The sequence below is a fragment of the Balearica regulorum genome, chromosome 5 (assembly GCF_011004875.1).
Source record: "Balearica regulorum gibbericeps isolate bBalReg1 chromosome 5, bBalReg1.pri, whole genome shotgun sequence".
In the NCBI taxonomy this organism is placed as follows: Eukaryota; Metazoa; Chordata; class Aves; order Gruiformes; family Gruidae; genus Balearica; species Balearica regulorum.
Window position 1 is genome coordinate 46,279,488 of NC_046188.1, and position 17,456 is coordinate 46,296,943.

General features: G+C 43.2%; 1 protein-coding gene across 1 annotated transcript in view; it reads right to left on the reverse strand.

Annotated features, from left to right (window-relative positions):
• Positions 1-16,635, reverse strand: part of TTC17 (tetratricopeptide repeat domain 17) — a 60,073-nt gene extending 43,438 nt beyond the window's left edge. The window contains exons 1-3 of the mRNA XM_075754711.1: positions 16,414-16,635; positions 2,169-2,258; positions 361-530 (exon numbers count right to left, since the gene is read on the reverse strand). Of these exons, the coding sequence (XP_075610826.1) occupies positions 361-530; positions 2,169-2,258; positions 16,414-16,629 (476 nt within the window). The 5' untranslated portion in view covers positions 16,630-16,635. The remainder of the gene's footprint in view (positions 1-360; positions 531-2,168; positions 2,259-16,413) is intronic.
• Between the last annotated feature and the right edge of the window lie 821 nt (positions 16,636-17,456).

A 17,456-nucleotide genomic window follows, 5' to 3' on the forward strand; every position in this document is an offset into this window, starting at 1 on the left:
GAAGTATATCTAGCTCGAAACACCCAGAGCACCCTCAAGCAAATTCAAGCCCCTTCTACATGACGCGCTACAGTTTAATTCACATGTCTGGTCATATCAGTACAGAACTGACTGGGAGCGTGGGAACAGAATGGGGAAGTTTCAGGGTAGGGCTAACATGGACAGCTTGGGGGAGGCAGCATTTCTTTTCTAATTAGTGGCAGAGGTTTTTTCAATTTTCTTTCACACTAACACAAAATAAAACAACTGTCATATAAAGAACAGTCAGTGATAGTATTTTTCTTTTTAATTGCATTTAGAGTTTTTGTTGATTTTTTTCATTCAGAAATAGAAATCTTAAAATATAAAGCATCTAATTACCGGATATCTTTGCTCTCTAAGGTGATGTATGTGCCATCGTATAGATCTAGGTCCCCCAAGGGCACCTTTGCTTTAATGCAGTCCGGATCCTCTTTATTATGCCTTTGTTCCAGCCCTGTGTCTCTGTCCTCATTTTCCTCTATATGAATCTTTTGAGCAACTAACTGTTTCTGTAGGAAAAAAAAAAAAAAGGAAACAGAAGAATGTATATTGATGAAAGTAAACTCTATAGTTGCTAGGAGGTGAACAGTCCAACTTTTTCCTTACAACAAAGTCCATTATGAAGAAAATCTAAAACACTCTCTGCAAATTTTGGGAGTATTTCCCTATATTTTATAACATCTGTAAGACATTTTTTGATTTAGATGGAATATACTTTCATTAGAGGTAATATGACTTGAACAGGCCCTTATTTCTCCTGCTGTATCTAAAAAGAGGGCCAATAGCATTCCAAATTCACAGTAGGCCATTCAGAAAAAAGAAATACTTGTTAACAGTATGTCAAATTTTCCATATTTGGACCCTTCACCTCCATTGTAAGATCTCATGGATATAGTATCAGAGATTGCAAACAAAATGATCATCTTAAGCATTCACCATGCTAAGTGCAACTGAGATGGCAGGCTAATGCAAGAATGGAGACTGAGAATAATTTCTATAGATCAACTTATGATGTGCCTTAAAAGCTACATTTCACCCTATAAAGCTCATAGGTATTGATTGCTATGAGCAGTCCATGGACTAACGATCTATCCCAGCACAGTAAGCTGTATTTAATTCTCACCTAGATCTACAAATTGAAAACCTATTAAATATCGTAAGGATTTATATATGTGAAGTGAGAAGAAAATTTGCATTTTTAATTAGTCACACACATTTGATAACACACTACTATGCAATACTAGAGATATATACAGTAGTAGCAACTTGTACAAGATCTTACAATAGATAACTTCTGCTGAAAGCCATTTCTGTGTCACAAATTATACATTAGTTCCAAATTCACAATTCGTGTCCTGAAAAGCTTACAGCCGTTGCTCCATCCATAGCTAAAATGTCCATTACCACAATACAAGCACACCTCAATGAGAAAGACTAGTTGAATACAGTTACGTAAGGGGCAGTCCTGTTTTTTTTTTCCCCTCCCTTCTACTTCTCCCACTCACCAAGAGCTACCTTTAGTGCTCATCTAACTTCCCAGTTAGCTAGTTATGCTAATCTGACAAAACTAAAGCTGGCACAAGACAAAGTGCGTGGCCAGAAGAAAGGCTGCGAGCTGTTAGTTTGCTCAGTATCATATTTAAACTTTAGTTTATCCTTAAAACCCTTTTCAGAAGGGTGTTTTCAGTCCCTTTTTCAATGGGTTTGAAGAAAAACAGAGGTGACCTGCTTTCCGATGTGTTCTAGAAAGAGCAATGGAAAGAGCGGGCCAACAAACCCAGAAAGGAGCACAGGGAAATTCATGGCCTACAGGTTGTACTCTAAATAGCAGCTATAATGAATCTGAGACAGCACTTCTACAAATAGTTCTGGAATATAGCAGTCAGCTACAGAATCCAGTACCTAAATGACTTTACTTAAAAAATGTTAGGATTTATGGACAACATCAGGGAATAATGCAGCTGGGGACAAACCAGTTGAGCAAACTTGAGGCACAAAATTCTTGAGATCTGAAGAATTCCTCATCCTATCACTGAAGCACAATTATGCCAACAATGGCTTCCGTTCCCCATCTAAATCTATCACTAAAACGCTTGTAAAAAAATTCTGTATTTTCAGAAACTGGTTAGTACTCAGTTATGCTTTACCTCCAGTTCTTTGAGGTAGTTAACTGTTGTTTCTTGTCTCATTAGTATTACCAAATCATGTGGGTTCCTCAAGTTCATCGGTGAATCCACCTGCAAGAAATTTCAACAGTCCATAAGGTAAAACACTCTCCTAATTAGAGCAATTTTAAAAGGTAAGAAGATGTTCATTCAACTACAGTTTGTCTGTTCAGAGGTTTTCTGTCCATTTTGCATTCAGAATATGTCCATATTTTAAATCTGTACTTCAAACAACATTGTGATTTGAGACTCCAATTCAAACCATGCTTTAATTTTAAACCTATTTCAGTTTATTCAGGCACATAAATTCTAAGCATGAGGCAAGTAAATTTCTCACCAAAAAAATTACTAAGAGTACCTACTGCTGAAATACTAGATACTTTAAATTGCAAGTGCAAAAAACTATTTTCTTTATAGCTTTAAAATTTCTCCATCATGTCCCTCAATAGGCATAAAATACTCCAGCTTCAAGTCAACTCCTCCAGGCAACCAATTTTACACACCGGCCTAGCGCTGAGATCTATTGCCTTCAGGATTAAGTAAATGAAAAAAATCAAGAGGTAAGCAGATGAAAACTGAAAACTCTGTTATAGACGGCTGTGCTACAGCTTCCATAGCTATGCACAGGAGTTGGCAGGTCAGTGAAGAGTGACGTTATGGGTGAGTCACAGACAAGAGTGGTTACATGCCAGACCTTTACTGGTCTCTAACTGGGCTAAGTAAGCCACACGCCACAGGTGAAATACCCCAGCCTTGCCCTCAGGGCAAATCAATTCTGCTGCTGGACTGCGTAGGGTGAAGTAACTACAGTCAAGAAGGTAGTGTATGAGCAGCTGAGCATCCAAAGGCTCACCTCCAGGCTTCCAGTCCTGCTTCCTCCACTCCAATTAGTATGATACCAGTTAGTCCTACATGCCAGCTCTGGTGCCCACCAGGCTCTCTTGTGAGCTACCCCAAACTCAATAGTTGAGCAGGACACAATACCTTATCAGTTGCTTTTTCTGAACTAGTAAATTAAATTAGTTCATGGAAGATTCAATGACTATGAGAACAGAAGCAAGGAAATGGACAAGAGTATGTGATGACGGAATGAGAGGAAGAAGGGTTGCAAGGATAGGAAGATCTCTGATTTTTAACATAATGACTGTTATGGCACACAATCTACACCACGATGTTCCTGGATCTGCTCAGTTTCCCTTCAAGCTTTCAGGATACTGAACTACTGCATAAAGATGTAAGCAGTACCTCTGTGCTAGTGCTGATACTTCTACATGGGCTGTCTACCCCACGAAATCTGTCCAAACTTGGTGACCTAATAACTTCATGGAAAAGTTTGCCATATATACATATACAGGAGAACCTCCTGAGCTCCAGTTCTTCATTTTTTGTCATCTTCCCAAGCAACTTGGACATGTTTCCAGGACTCTCTCTTATGACAGAGAACTGCATCTCCAGTAGGACAACAGCAAATTTCCTGGTCATTTTAATGTGTCCTGTAACAGATTAAGCGTTGGGCCATGTTCTCTTGGCTGCGAGTCAGATAAGAAGCTCAAATCTACTTTCTTTGGACTACTGACTGTGAAGTCTACATTCCTTGCAAGCCTCCCTACCGAGTAAGGATACTATCCTCTAAGATGAAAACATTTGTTCCTTTTATCTCCCCCACCTCAAAAAAAAAAAAAAAAAAAAAAGCCCTAAGGGTGGTTTTGGATGAGTGTTCCTTTCCAAATCGAAAGTTGAACTGCTTCTTTTAGTATGGAACCATTTTGGCAGATGGCTACCTACAGAGTCCAGATACTTAAGCATAATTCATTTTCTGCCTTAGCAAATGAATTCTCTTATATCACCAGATGAATAAAAAATAATAGGTGCTACTGACACCAGTTAATTTTTACACTATGAATTTGGAGATTATGAATTTAACTGTTGCCAATAAAGGGTGACCAAGTATCCACAACGATCCAGAGGACCACAGAAAACACCATATCAAAAAAACTAATGATGTTGTTAGTTGAAGTATTAAAGTCTACAGCTTTTTACTTAGTCATATTTCTTATTTCCTCCTATGGGCCCCACCTCACTATGAAATGGCTGCACACAAAACAAGAGTTACATACTGAATGTAGCACTTGTTCATGTCTCATTCGCTAAAGAAACTACTGTGGCATGTGCAAGTGAATGAGAGATGAATTTGCAAAGAAAATAAGGGAAAATTTTACTTAATCACCCATTCCAAAATAGCACTGTTCTTCTGACAACTAAAGGCTGCTTGTGTGATACTGCACAGTCACTGAGAGCAAAGTCAACCATCAGCTCCACTTCCAATGACAAACTGCATCTGGGGAGCAATTTTTTGCAGTCAGTTCTGCACGCACAACCATCTAGAAAGCCTTATTCTGAAAGATGAAGGATTTTGGCTTACCATTCATTCAGAAACAGAATGATATTCAGGAACAGCTTCTGGTTTTAATTTTCGATAAGTGTCTCATCAGAGTTAGGTCTGAATTCAGTGTTTGGGAATTTGAGGCGGTACATTACCAATCCAGCATGCACGAGTTGACAGAAAAGCAATGCAAGTACCACCAAGTTCCTATCAACTATTACCTGGCAGCAGAAATCAAAGTGACAACCACAATCAAATAGGAATGTTGCTGAATTAATTCATAAAGTTATGTTAATCCACCAGGAAATCATCTCAAGTTAAACAGCATGCATGATATTTTTCTCTAGTCTTCAGATTTTCACTTCCAGATCTGACCTCAGTTTGTCACCAGGAAATGGGCACTTTCTGCTAGGTTGACGGGTTTTGCTATTATTAGAAAGTTAATATTATTTAATAACCTTAGGAGTAATTATCTCTAAGACCAATGCAATACATAAACAAAAAGCTCTAAACCTGAAACTTTAGTAGTAAATCCAACCTTACATTTATTTACATTTGATCATTTCTGACTCTGAAAGTTCAAGACTTCCATTGCAAGAAATTATCAAAGACTTTTATTAGCTCCTAAAAATAAAAATCCCATTTAGGTGCAATAATTTCTGAAAAAGAATTTGAATGGAAAAATTAAGCAGCTACACTGGACAATCATGCGAGATTTGCAGAGGAAATGAGCAAGCACATCCAATGCACTCAGAGTACTTTTGGCAGCTTGTAAAAGTGAGCCAAATACATGGCATCAGTTCTTATACTCTTCAATTTATACATTTACAGTATGAAGGCATTAGAAAATAACTGATGAAAGAAAAAAATAATCATTCAGATCTACAAAAATGCTAAATGACACAAAGGAAAACAGATTCTTAATTGGAAACCACAGGAGATCTTATGATATCATACCTGCAAATGAGGAAAATAATGCCAACTTGGCCTTCAATAGGCATCAATTTGGAGGATGATGGTGCTCAAACTTAAGAATTTCATAGAATTTAAAGTGCAATTTCCTGATCTGCTTAGATCGATGCAAAAAATTGCCCTGCTGCCAAGTAGGAGAATCCTCCCTTTTCTTACTACCTGTAATCTTACAGCTCCACTGAGAAACAGGCCAGCCAATTCAGCTGAAAAATAACTCAAAAGATTAAACAATTAGTTTTCAGCAGGCTAGTCTGAATTGGCCTCAGGTGAGCATTTCATCATCCCCCTCTCCATAGGGACAGCCACATGGCTTTTGAACTGCAATCTGTTCCTCTCAGGTCCAGCTAGCAATACTGTCAAGACTTCTGGTTCGTCATCCACCTTTGCACAACATCCCTCCCCAGATCAAACACATTTTCTTTTACAGTGCCAGCAGTTTCTACAGCTGGAAAAATACAAAGCTGACCTACTCAGCTGTGAAGAGCACCAGTACTGCATTTGCCATCGAGGGCAGTAATGCCACCTCATGAAGAATTTAGCACAGTGAGTAGGTAGCAAACAAAGATATAATATCCACAATATCTGAGGTAACAGTAGTGGTACAGATACATGGGCAGCAGCACGCGTTGAAATTGAGAACACATGCTTGGAGCCCCGCAGGGCTCGCCATCTGGGCACTCACACTTCTCCCCATCCTTGCTGCCGGTGCTGCCGATGCTCGAGTGCCACCTACCATCTTCAAGCTTTCCAGTGCAGCCATATCCCAAAACCCCCAAAATTCTATTCTGAATAAAGACATGCCTGAACTTTCCTGTGGGCTGCTGCTTGAAAAATTCAAAGAGATGACAACACATCCTGAAGATCTGGAAAAGCCCTCAGAGCTTCACTCATTTATCAAATTAGTCAGAAATGCAATAGTCCAAATAAAACATATTTAATGGATACCTTGAGACTGTTCTGGATGACACCCCTTCCTTGCCACAAGAAAAATACTCTAGAGAGTCTAGGTAGATTTCAGAAGATACTGGTTTCTTTCAGTCTCATGTCATGCTTGTGCTCTTACAGACACTTGCTGCCTCTAATGGTCACCCAGAGACTGATCTGGTTGTGGAAGTGCCTCCACTTTCAATAAAGTATCTAAAACAAAACAAGAAGCAGCTGGTTCCACCAAAGAAGTGCTGCATAAAATATCAACTTATTTTTCTTTATGTCTGTGGCCTTTGCACAAGTTGAACTACATCTTCATGGCATCCATTAGAAAAAAATATTTCTTCAGACAGGAAACAGTAAGCAACATGAATGGTACTGGATCAGTTTGAGGAAAGAACACATATTCTCCACAGTGGCACTTGATCTTATGGTACAAACGGTATGTATTTACTAGCTCATAGCCATAGCTCCCCTCATTTTATGAGAGCTCACATATTTGCAAGTAATTGTGTAGTGAAAGCCTCCTGCTCTGAAATAAAGGCGTACGTGGCCCCTGTCTGACTAAGCTTCACCAGACTTGCTGACAATACAGTCCTGGGATCACTGGAATGAATAAAAGTTTGTATTTGTTCTGAGCACTGCTGAAGGTGTGCAGGGCACAGTGTTTGCATTTAACATCAGTTTTTAAACAATTAACTAGTAAGGAAAACAGAACAAAACTTTGCTCTGGAAACTAGCACAGGTCTGTCTTCAACAGTTAAAATCTTATTAGAGGGCAGGTGTTATTTCAAAAGTTGTCATGCTTTATTTCAACACTGTAACAGCTGCAATCCAATACCCAGGTGTTCTCAGATGCTTCTTTTTACCTTAGGATTGAATCTACTGCCAGGCAGGACTTGGTCTCACTTTAGCATATTACACTCTCTCCCCTACCACACAGAAAGTTGCAGGTATCCCTGCCCTGCCTTGGTGTTGAAAAACACTTCACATTTGATGCTTCCTGTCATATGTAAGACAGGAGCTGAGGAATTTACAATAAATTCAAGTTGCATTAGAAATGGTAGCTTTGCTTTTATGCAACGTAGGACAGTGGCCTGCTAATACTACAGATCCTTCACCCCTTCATGCGAAGCCTGTTGTGCCTCATCATCTGATTAGGGGAGTCAGAAGAGCAAAAAACAAACAGATATTGTGATTTAGCTCATCTTTTGCAAAATGTAAGCAATTCCCCAAAAGACTCTGCCAGGACAAAATAGAACAGACATCAATCTGCAGAGCACCTACAGCCTCGTGGTGAGGAGAGTGGAGACTCCTGTGCCAGAACAGATGCTTGATCCAACTTACTCATTTTTAACTCAAAGCATTAGGCTTATGGCAGAGCACCACATTCATTTACTCTTCCTCCAAAGTGCTGAAACTGTGACACTCAAGATGAAGTGCTTGAAATGCAAGAATCTGACTGCAATTCAAACACAGTAAACAGGAAAAAATAGTGCTGAAAAGCTTTCCTTGAAACTCTGGTGGCTACTATAGCTACATGGCAGAAAGCCTGCCAGTAAACCACTTTTAGAATAAAAGTGTTCTCTGTTCAACTTTGCCCAAAGGTGAAAGTTGCTTTGTAAAGCACAGTCCAAATTTATTCACTGTCACAAAGTACACCAAGAACCTGATTCAGCAAGAAACACACAGAATTTGTGTAACAAAAAAAAAAAAAGACATCAGAGTTGAATCAAACCCTGAAGTTTTAGAGTGTCTCCAGTGTTACCTGCATATATCAAAGTCTCTGAATAATTAGACTGGTAAGTTTTGCCAAACCTTCCAGTGTATTTTTTTCCTCATGATCCAGTTATATTGCACCAGGAAGTAAATTTTTTAAGATGAGGGTCAATGAATGCCTCAGTCAACTATTTTTAGTAAGGCTTTTTTTTAAAGTAATGTGGAAATCCTACTGTTAACTGAGGCACAAGAGCACCAAAATCAAAGCAGCTGTTAGTGCCTCTGCATGTCCTAAAAGCTTTCTACTACATGCAGAAGGCAGATTATGACAGAAAGAAGCTGGAAAAGATACTACATCAAATGATGGTGTACAGCAAAAAGGGCTCCTCATACTTGTTTTATAGATTGTGGATCTTTTGTCACTGTACTTGCAAAATGAAGGCAACTCATACAGGCTGGAACTCCTCGCAGTCTCAAGTGGGAGCAAAGGATCTAAAAACTGATGCTCACCTTTTGGTATATTCTTGCTGTCTTGAGATACCCTACACTCCAACATGATGCTACCATGGCAGTTCTGAACAAGCCGCAAAAAAATCTGTATAGGTTTCAGTGCAAGACAAGCTATGAAACTGGAAAATATATGCTTTGGCTTATAGAAATGATGAGCTGAGAGCATCAGAAGATACTTGTTCCAAGGGATGTCACTAAAAAATTCACACAGAAAAATGACGTTGAGTTTTTATAACAACTACTAAGCCATTTAAAAGCTTACAGCTGCAGAATCTGTTAATAAACAGCATTAGGTGTTTGGATATTATTAAGAGTCACTGCACTACAGGGAAAACAGAAATTTTAATCACTTGTACCACTTGACACATAAAACCTAACAAAGTTTCAATATTACTGAATAGGTCTGCTCAACTGAGATCACTTCCAGAGAGCATGCTGGTTATGAATATTGTAGATAGCAGATCTAAATACATCAAAGGAAAACAAGACTTTATTTGTAACACCACTTGTCTGCAATGTGCTGTTGGTCATAATTAAGGGTACAAAACAAATTTCCAATGCGTATATTCTAGCTAAGGTTTATTTTCTACAGCAGCAAAACAGATGCCAGCCATACACTCCGTTGAATCAAAACAAGAGATTGAGAGATCATTCATATACATCTATAATGAACAAGTATTTGTCTTCATAAAGGCAGACTGGTTCCTGCTGCCTTCTCACTGCCAAATCCTAAAAATATTAAGTGTTCCAATACTGAAACTACAGAAAAGGAAAAGTACTAATTAGTCTCACAAAATACCTAAAAAAGGTTAACACTGAGCAGTAATTTCCTCAGCAAATGAACAGCAGACAACTCATTAGTTTTTTCTGGTTAAATTTTAAGGGAAATTACTTTATCCAATGATGTATTTTTAGGGCAGGCGCTTTATACCATGGTTCTCATTTCCTAATTGGTTAGTAACAGGTAAGGATTCAGCTTGAAACGTAAAAAAACCCCAAACCAACCAACCAAAAACCCCAACAAGTTCAGCTACATGAAATAACAGTGGATTTCAGAGTCTTGCTGACTTTGCTCTTTTGGGTTTTGATAGGGCCTTCACGCAAACATGTGCTTGGGTGACTTACAGGCTACCCCTTTGCTGTGAAGCTCACAGTATGGGGAAGGCATGCCAGGCACCAAGCGCGGCTTTCATCACAGAATAATCAGTTTTAAACAGCTGATTCGTATCATCTTCATCAGGTTGTCCTATCCTTATTTTTAAAATGACGGGAAACAGGACGAGAGGCCAGGAAATTGAAGCATGAGGATGCTACGAGAAACGGGACCTGGGAGCCATGCTGTGCCCCGAGGACAAAGGCTGCATGAAAACACCAGGTGTGGAAGAGCAAGCAGGATGTGGTGCCTACACATGGTCAGAGACACTGCTGGGCCCTCTGGACTTACAAACTGACCACCTCAGCGTATATTATTATGCTGGCCTAAATCCAGACATTTTTGTATTAAAGCTTTGCTGTTAGCAGTCAAAACCTGGCATAAGGTTACCTGCTAGACTGTGGCAGGCATGAGGGGCATGGGCACCGACAGCTGTATTTCAGTAGCCCTTCAGATCTGCCTCTTATCTCCTCCATCTCAAATGCAAATATTTCACTGCTAAATTGAGAATAGCGAAAGCTACTTCTCCTCTACCACTGCCCCAAAGAACAAAAAATTTGCATTTCTGACTGCACTCCACATACAGGCTACCACAAGGCCTATTTTTATCAAATTCGGATCTAGCCATGATCTTCACAGCGATACAGAAAGACAAGGCTGTGCTCCTCTGTGAGCTAGCAACGCTGGTGAAGTGCAGTTCTAGGTCAGCAGCACCCCATCAAGACAAGGACGTTAGGTGTCTCAGCCATTCACTAAAGCATTCAGATTCAAACCTGCCTTGCTGCAACTTGAGGCATGCTCACATACAAATCTGCAACCAAACAAACAACTGTTAAGTAAAGTTTACTTGTACTAAGCCAGAATTAAGCGCACTACAGCACTGCATGAAATTCAGATGTCACATTTATTGAGGGGCTAGTCATCTTTAGCCCCGAACAGGCTAACCAGCATTGCTTGTTCACTCTCTTCTCCAGATGATCTCTAACAAACTTCTAAACATGCTACAGTGCATTAAAAACAAAACAACTTTTTGCCAATTCAGAGTCCTTGCCAGAGGCTCTCTGCTCCTGGCAATACTTCCCCAGTCCTGCCTTGGACCATCTGGCTAGGAGGCTTCTTTGCTTCTTTTAGTTTAGTTACTCAGAACAAATTTTTTCAACATTTATCCTAGTCCACATAAAGGCAGCCCTCTGAGTCCCTGCCAGCTTGCTCTGCTTTAATCGCCTCCATCTAGGGATCTTTAGAAAGACCCCACCTCAGCTCTGATATGTCAGGTCTCAGAGATGACAGCATCTGGTCCTCACCAGTAAAGTCATGAATGACTACTGAAACTGCTTTCTGCACTGCATTTAATCTCTGTCACTTGTTTGTCATCTTTTTACGCCAAGTTTCTCTCTTCTCTCGAGGTACACCAGTATTTCTGTAGAGTGGCTAGTTTCCCTACTGGCAGACAAGCACCATCTAAAATCAGTTATATATTAGCCTGAACTTTATACCGTGAGTTGTGAAATGAGAAGGCTTATATACGTGTGCACTGAGCAGATATAATCTCATTAACGAGAGACGATTACTCAGTCTCTGGCTTTGCAGGAACACACATTTGAAGGTGGACTCAGACCAAAAGAAGAATATGAACTGATCCAGAGAATGATGTATTTGACCTGAAAACAGGCTACCAGAGCAACAGATCCAGCTTGATGGCTTTTCTCTTGATGGTGTACTGAGACAATGAAATGTTGCATGCACTGCTGGGAATTAATTTATTTCATCATTCAGAAATGCTCACTGGAAACGGGAACAGCAGGACCTACTTAGCAAGCACTCCCATTTACTAGATGAGATCTTGCTGATATATGGAAAATTGTTCAGTTTGCCTTAATTTTGCCACCCCTGCCAGGTTGTTATACCACTAAGAACTCCAGCACAAGTCTCAGTCAGGGTACTGATAGCTGTCTTATGCCACAGGAAAATCAATCTCACGTGAATGTAATCTCATAGTAAAGGCTTACACCCTTGCTGCACCACAAGAAGAAACAGCAACTGGAGATTTTAGGGCAATCATATAAAATACTCTTAACCTTCTTCCCTCAAACAGATTCCAACTATTATATTTCGTATATGAGCCAGGATCTGTAACTTCTGCTTTCAGCTCCTCATCCATAGTGCATGTTGGTAACAAGAAAGACAAGGTTCACATTAGCAAACTAAAAGCTGCAGGGAAGTTGCTTATCACTGGTGCTTATCTGGACACCCACAGCTAGTAGCTCATTTAGCAGGGTAAATGTCTGGGTCTTACTATCCCTTAAGTTTTGCCCACATCTTAATTATTATTGATTCATTCAGATAAACTGAGGTAGTCCATGTGAAGATTAAGCCTGTTAAAAAAACTCTGTAAGAAGGTGACAATCTTTAAGAACGTGTTTCAGACTGAGAATGCTAATATTTCTAAAATTAAGTAATATAAATGCTAATTAATTGCACTACTCTTAGCCACCAGACAGTATTAGCCACTTCCAGTGGCTAACTTCCAGTTAGTGACTGCTGTGCTGGAAGGGGTGCGAGCAGCAGTGCAAAGTCCAACAGTGGCTGGTCACCAGCAGCATCCCTCGGGGATCAATACCAGAGCCAGCACTGTTTAATGTCTTTAGTAAGAACAAGGGTAAAAAAACCCAACAAAAAAAACGAACCTCAAAAAGCTTTGTGTCCTCTGCAAACAGGAGGCAGGGGTGGCCATGGTGAAGGGCAGGGTTGCGATCAGAGATATGGAGAAACAGGCTGACAGGGGCCTCGTGAAGCCAACAATGGCAGCCGCAAACCCAGCTGGGGCTGAACAGAAACCAGCTTTGCAGAAAAGGATGTTGGGCTCTGGTGGGGAAAAGCTGGTGATGAGCCAGCAGCATGCCCTTGCAGCTGAGGCCACCAACTGCACCCTGGGCTGCAGCTGCAAGGCTGGAGCCAGCAGGATGAGGGGAGTGATTATCCCCCTTGGCCAGGCACCCGTGAAAATGCACCTGCTTCAGCCTTCAATCCTGAGTTTTGAGGCCAGCAAAGCCCATTCGAGGTGGTGAGGGGCCCGGAGCACATAACCCACAGAGCAGCTGAGAGAAGCAGGCTGGCTCAGCTGCAGGGGGACATCGCTGCTGTTTTCAGCTTCCTATAGACAGGGTACAGAGAAGGCAGAGCCAGACTCCTTGAGATGTGACAGTGAGATGCATCTGTTGCTACATGAGAAATTCTGATTAGAGAAGATGAAAAAAAATTCATACTGAAAGCAGTCGACCACTAGACCAGGTGCCCAGCAAGGTCATCAAATCCCCAGCCCTGGATGCACAACTTAGCCAGGCAGGGCCCTCAGCAACTGGATCTAGTTGGCCCTGCTTTGAGCTGTAGGGCAGGCAGCATTACTCTGTGACCCTATTCAGGTTATTGCGTCCGAACCAGCAGCAGCTGAAGCTTATTTGAGCCTTGACTTACACAGCTGTCTTCTAGTAGGTAAGGTGCTTCCAAATTCAAACTCAGGCTGCTCTGCAAGCAGCAAGAACTAGCACAATGGATCGATACTTGGACATTCAAAAGGAGGAGTCTAGAGTACTATGGAAAAACCTGATGTGACAATATTTTTCTACAAAACAAGATCAATTAGAACTAACAGAGAAGCTGGTAAGATGACAGGCAATGCTCTACATACACTGAGAAGCTGAAATGCCAGACACTGCAGAGAAACACAAGAAACTGCACAGCTAAAGAGTTTACGAGACCAACATGGACAGGAGCCCCACTGAAAACGCACAAAAAAATAGCTGGACAGAAAGTGTACTGGCAAAAATATAAGTTCTCACGATAAATATCAACTTAATGAAGAATATTCTGAAAAATTAAAGCAAAGGGATGCCGTGCAGCAAAATTTTAGGCTAATAAGTACTTAGGTCTTGGTATTAGGAGACTGATAGCTCAAATATTTTGGAATATTGTGGTTCTACCAATGAACTGATAAATCAATTCTAAAGCATCCCATTGCCAATAAATCACAGAACATCTCAAGCTGGAAGGGACCCATAAGGATCATAAAGTCCAACCCTCTGCCTCTCCCAGGACTACCTAAAACTAAACCATATGACTAAGAGTGTCATCTCGATGCTGCTTGAACCCTGACAGGCCTGGACCATGGCCACTTCCCTGGGAGCCTGTTCCAGCATCCGACCACGCTCTCAGTGAAGAGCCTTTTCCTAATGTCCATTCTGAACTTCTCCTGCTGCAGCTTCATTTCATTCCCTCATGCCCTATCACTGGTCACCAGAGAGAGGAAATGAGCACCTCCCCCTCTGCTGCCTCCCTTAAGGAGGGTGTAGCCTGCAATGAGGTCACCCCTCAGCCTTCTCTTCCCCAAGCTGAAGAAGCCAAGTGACCTCAGTGGCTCCTCATAAGTCTTGCCCTAGAGTGCTTTCAACATCTTGGTCGCCCTCCTCTGGACACCCTCTAATAGTTTGAAGTCCTTCTCATACTGAGGTGCCCACAACTGCACACAGTACTCAAGGTGGGGCTGCACCAGTGTTGCATGGAGCAGGACAATGACAATTCCTTCCTATTGCTGGACAATGGAGACTGTCTGTTGGTTTTGAACCACAATCACATTTTGGCATTTAAAACTACATTCAAGTTCACTCTAGAAAATGCCCACTCTTCTCATTCCCCAAAATACAAATAAGTGGAAAAAATGAAATTCAGAGGTGCTCTGTAGGGATAGCAATTGCGATAACCACAAATTTAAGTATCATTTTCTCAAAAGCCAGGGAGACGACAGTAACAGCTGCTGAAATACACCTTACTACAAAAAGCTTACTGGAAACGTAGCAGCACTACATCCCAGCTACGAAGAATTCAGCTCCTCATATTCCAAGTAATACCATATTTATAATTTGAGTTTCCTTACTGGAAACAGATGGATTAATTTTGACTGTACAGGTAAGATAAGTTATTCCACAGATACTATTTTATCACATCTGCTACAGACCTTGAGTACTTTATACTTGGAACACGGGAAGGCCCCTGCTTAGAAAGCATTGGCAACTATAATGGAATACCTCACTGATTAGCAGTGGTACAGTGAAAGTTTCTACCTGTACCATGAGTTAACTGACATCATAAAAATCCATTTCTTAACATCAGTGCTGAATTTAGCTAATCAAATTTTCAAGCCATTTTAGCTCATTAGATTTTTTCAAGTCACAGCTGCTTTTCATGCAATAATCAAAATCAACACTTCACCCAAATTTGATAACATACAATTAATATACACACAGAGATGCTTTCAGACCATTATCATATACTCTCACCACTTCCTCGCTATATAAAGTAGGGAATAGGAGGTGAGAGAGCACTGCAAGTGTTGTCATTCATTAATTTATGATTAACCAGGCTGAGAGAGTCCCTGGATCCACACAGACAGCTGAAGTGCTTGAGAACCATAAAGACAGCAGGGGCTTCCTGCAGAGAAAGCCAGTTCCACCTGTCTGAGGAACCTAATGCTTTCTGACAGGAGACCCCACAAAAAATTCTCACAAAAGGAAGGTGATGTTAACAGACACTTTTATGGGGGGAAAGGCCACAGTGCTTGCTACAGTGATTAACTCTTCCACTCCAGAAGGAAACCGATCTGGCAGTTCTGCTTAAAAGCAAAGCAGATCTGACGTGAAAGTGGGTTTCTGGCACTGTTCCTCTTGCAACAAAGAGGGACCAAAGTAAAAGCACAAACACAAAATACATATCGACTCTTTCAGCCACTTAATGAACGTGAGGCACAGTCTGGTATCAAAATAAAACGCTTTGACTAAAGCCACAAACCCCGCAGGACAGGGCAGGCATATGCTTCCGCGCCAAGCGGACACCCCACCGTTTCTCTTTCTTACTTCCCGAAGGAACGGAAAGCAGCCGGGGCGGCGGGGATGGGGAAAATCGCAAACTCATTCATAACCCGGGCTGTGCCAGCCACGGCTAAGGAGCCCGCGGGGCGCTCCGGGACGGCAACAGCCGCACAGCGAAGGGCAGCGCGGCCACCGCCGGCGCTGGGAGCCCCTAACGCCGTGGGAAGGTCACGGCGAGCGTTGCGGGCGAGGGTCGGTCCCGCTGCTTTCACAACCCAAGCAGGACCCCGAGTTCGTGCTTACTCAGCAGCACGGCCTAAGGCTGCAGGTAAGCACGAACCACCGCTGCTCGAGGCACGTTTCCCGTTAAAATCTGCCCTCGGCTCGCTTGGACCTACCGACCGTTCCTCCCCGCCGCCTCACCCCACGGCTCCGGCAACTTCAAGCCACGTTTGGCGAGCAACGCCTGCTCGCTGCGGGAGACCCCCATGCCGGGACCGTCCGCCACCGCCGCCGGGCTGGCTAGCTGCAGCGGGTTTCCGACAGGCAGGGCTTCGCACCGAGCCAACAGACCCCCCCCTTCAGCTCGGGGCAGGCAGGTGAACGGCGACGCGGGCAGGGCCTCCCCCTGCCGCTGCAGCGGGCCGCGACCGCCGGGGCAGGCGGCGGTAGGCAGCTACGCGCGCTCGCCGGGCGCCTCACCTGCTGCTGGATCTTCCCATCCTCGGTGACCACCCAGTGGGTGGTGGCAGCGGCGGGCCGCGTCCCCGAGGCCAGCAGCGAGCACAGGCCCAGGGCCCAGCCAGAGAAGACCCACACCCGACCCAGCCCGCCCCGCCCGGGCGCTCCTGCCGCCGCCATCTTCCCCAATCCCGGCCTGCCCGCACCACCCGGAACCGGAACCGCCCCCGCCGCCATTTTGGGAGGGGGAAGACCGAGCAGGCGGTGCCTCCCGCTGCGGGGCGGTGCCGCCCCTCCGGAGGGCCGGGGGCAGGAGCAGGCCTGGGGCAGGTTAGGTTTCCCAGCCGGCAAACTGGGTGGCCCCGGGTCGCTACCTCAGATGGCGCCGGGAGCGTACCGGCCGGAGCTGCGCACCCACCCCCCTGCAGTAGCCCTCAAGGCAGCCGCAAGGCAAAGGAGGCCGGATCGTGGCGGCACCGCCCGCGCCAAGAGCCGAGGCGCGGGTAGGGCTCCGTGCTGCAGCCGCGCTTATCCACTGCTCCGCACGCATCCAGCCCGGCCGGGAAAGCAGAGTCCGGTTAACTGAGCCTTTCTGCGCTTCAGGCAGCCACCGGGAACGGCAAAGCCGCTGTCCGGAGCTCGTGACTGACTTTTAAATGCCGACGAGCGGTGTGCGGCACCGCGCTGAAGGCAGTTGGCTTTTTTTGGTTTTTTTTTTTTTTTTTTTTCCCCAATTCTGTCTTGCGCATGCTGAAACCTTTGCCATGACTGCTCGGGGAAAGGGGCTTCTGCCCCCATCAAACCGAACTGTACCTGCAGCTACCCACAGTTAATGCCACTTTATTGAAGAGCCGGCTGAAGGTAGCTCTGAAAAACACATCACTCTTTTTTTGCTTCTAATGCTTTTCAGGTATACAGAAAAAATGCGAACTTTTCCTTTGCTATTCCATTAACGGTAAATACCAACCCAGCAGTGGCTGCCTGTTCCTCAGTCCTGAGGGAGATCTAAAAGCTGCCAAATTCAAACTTTGGTCTGTTCTAATTTTGCAAGCTGCAAATATTCT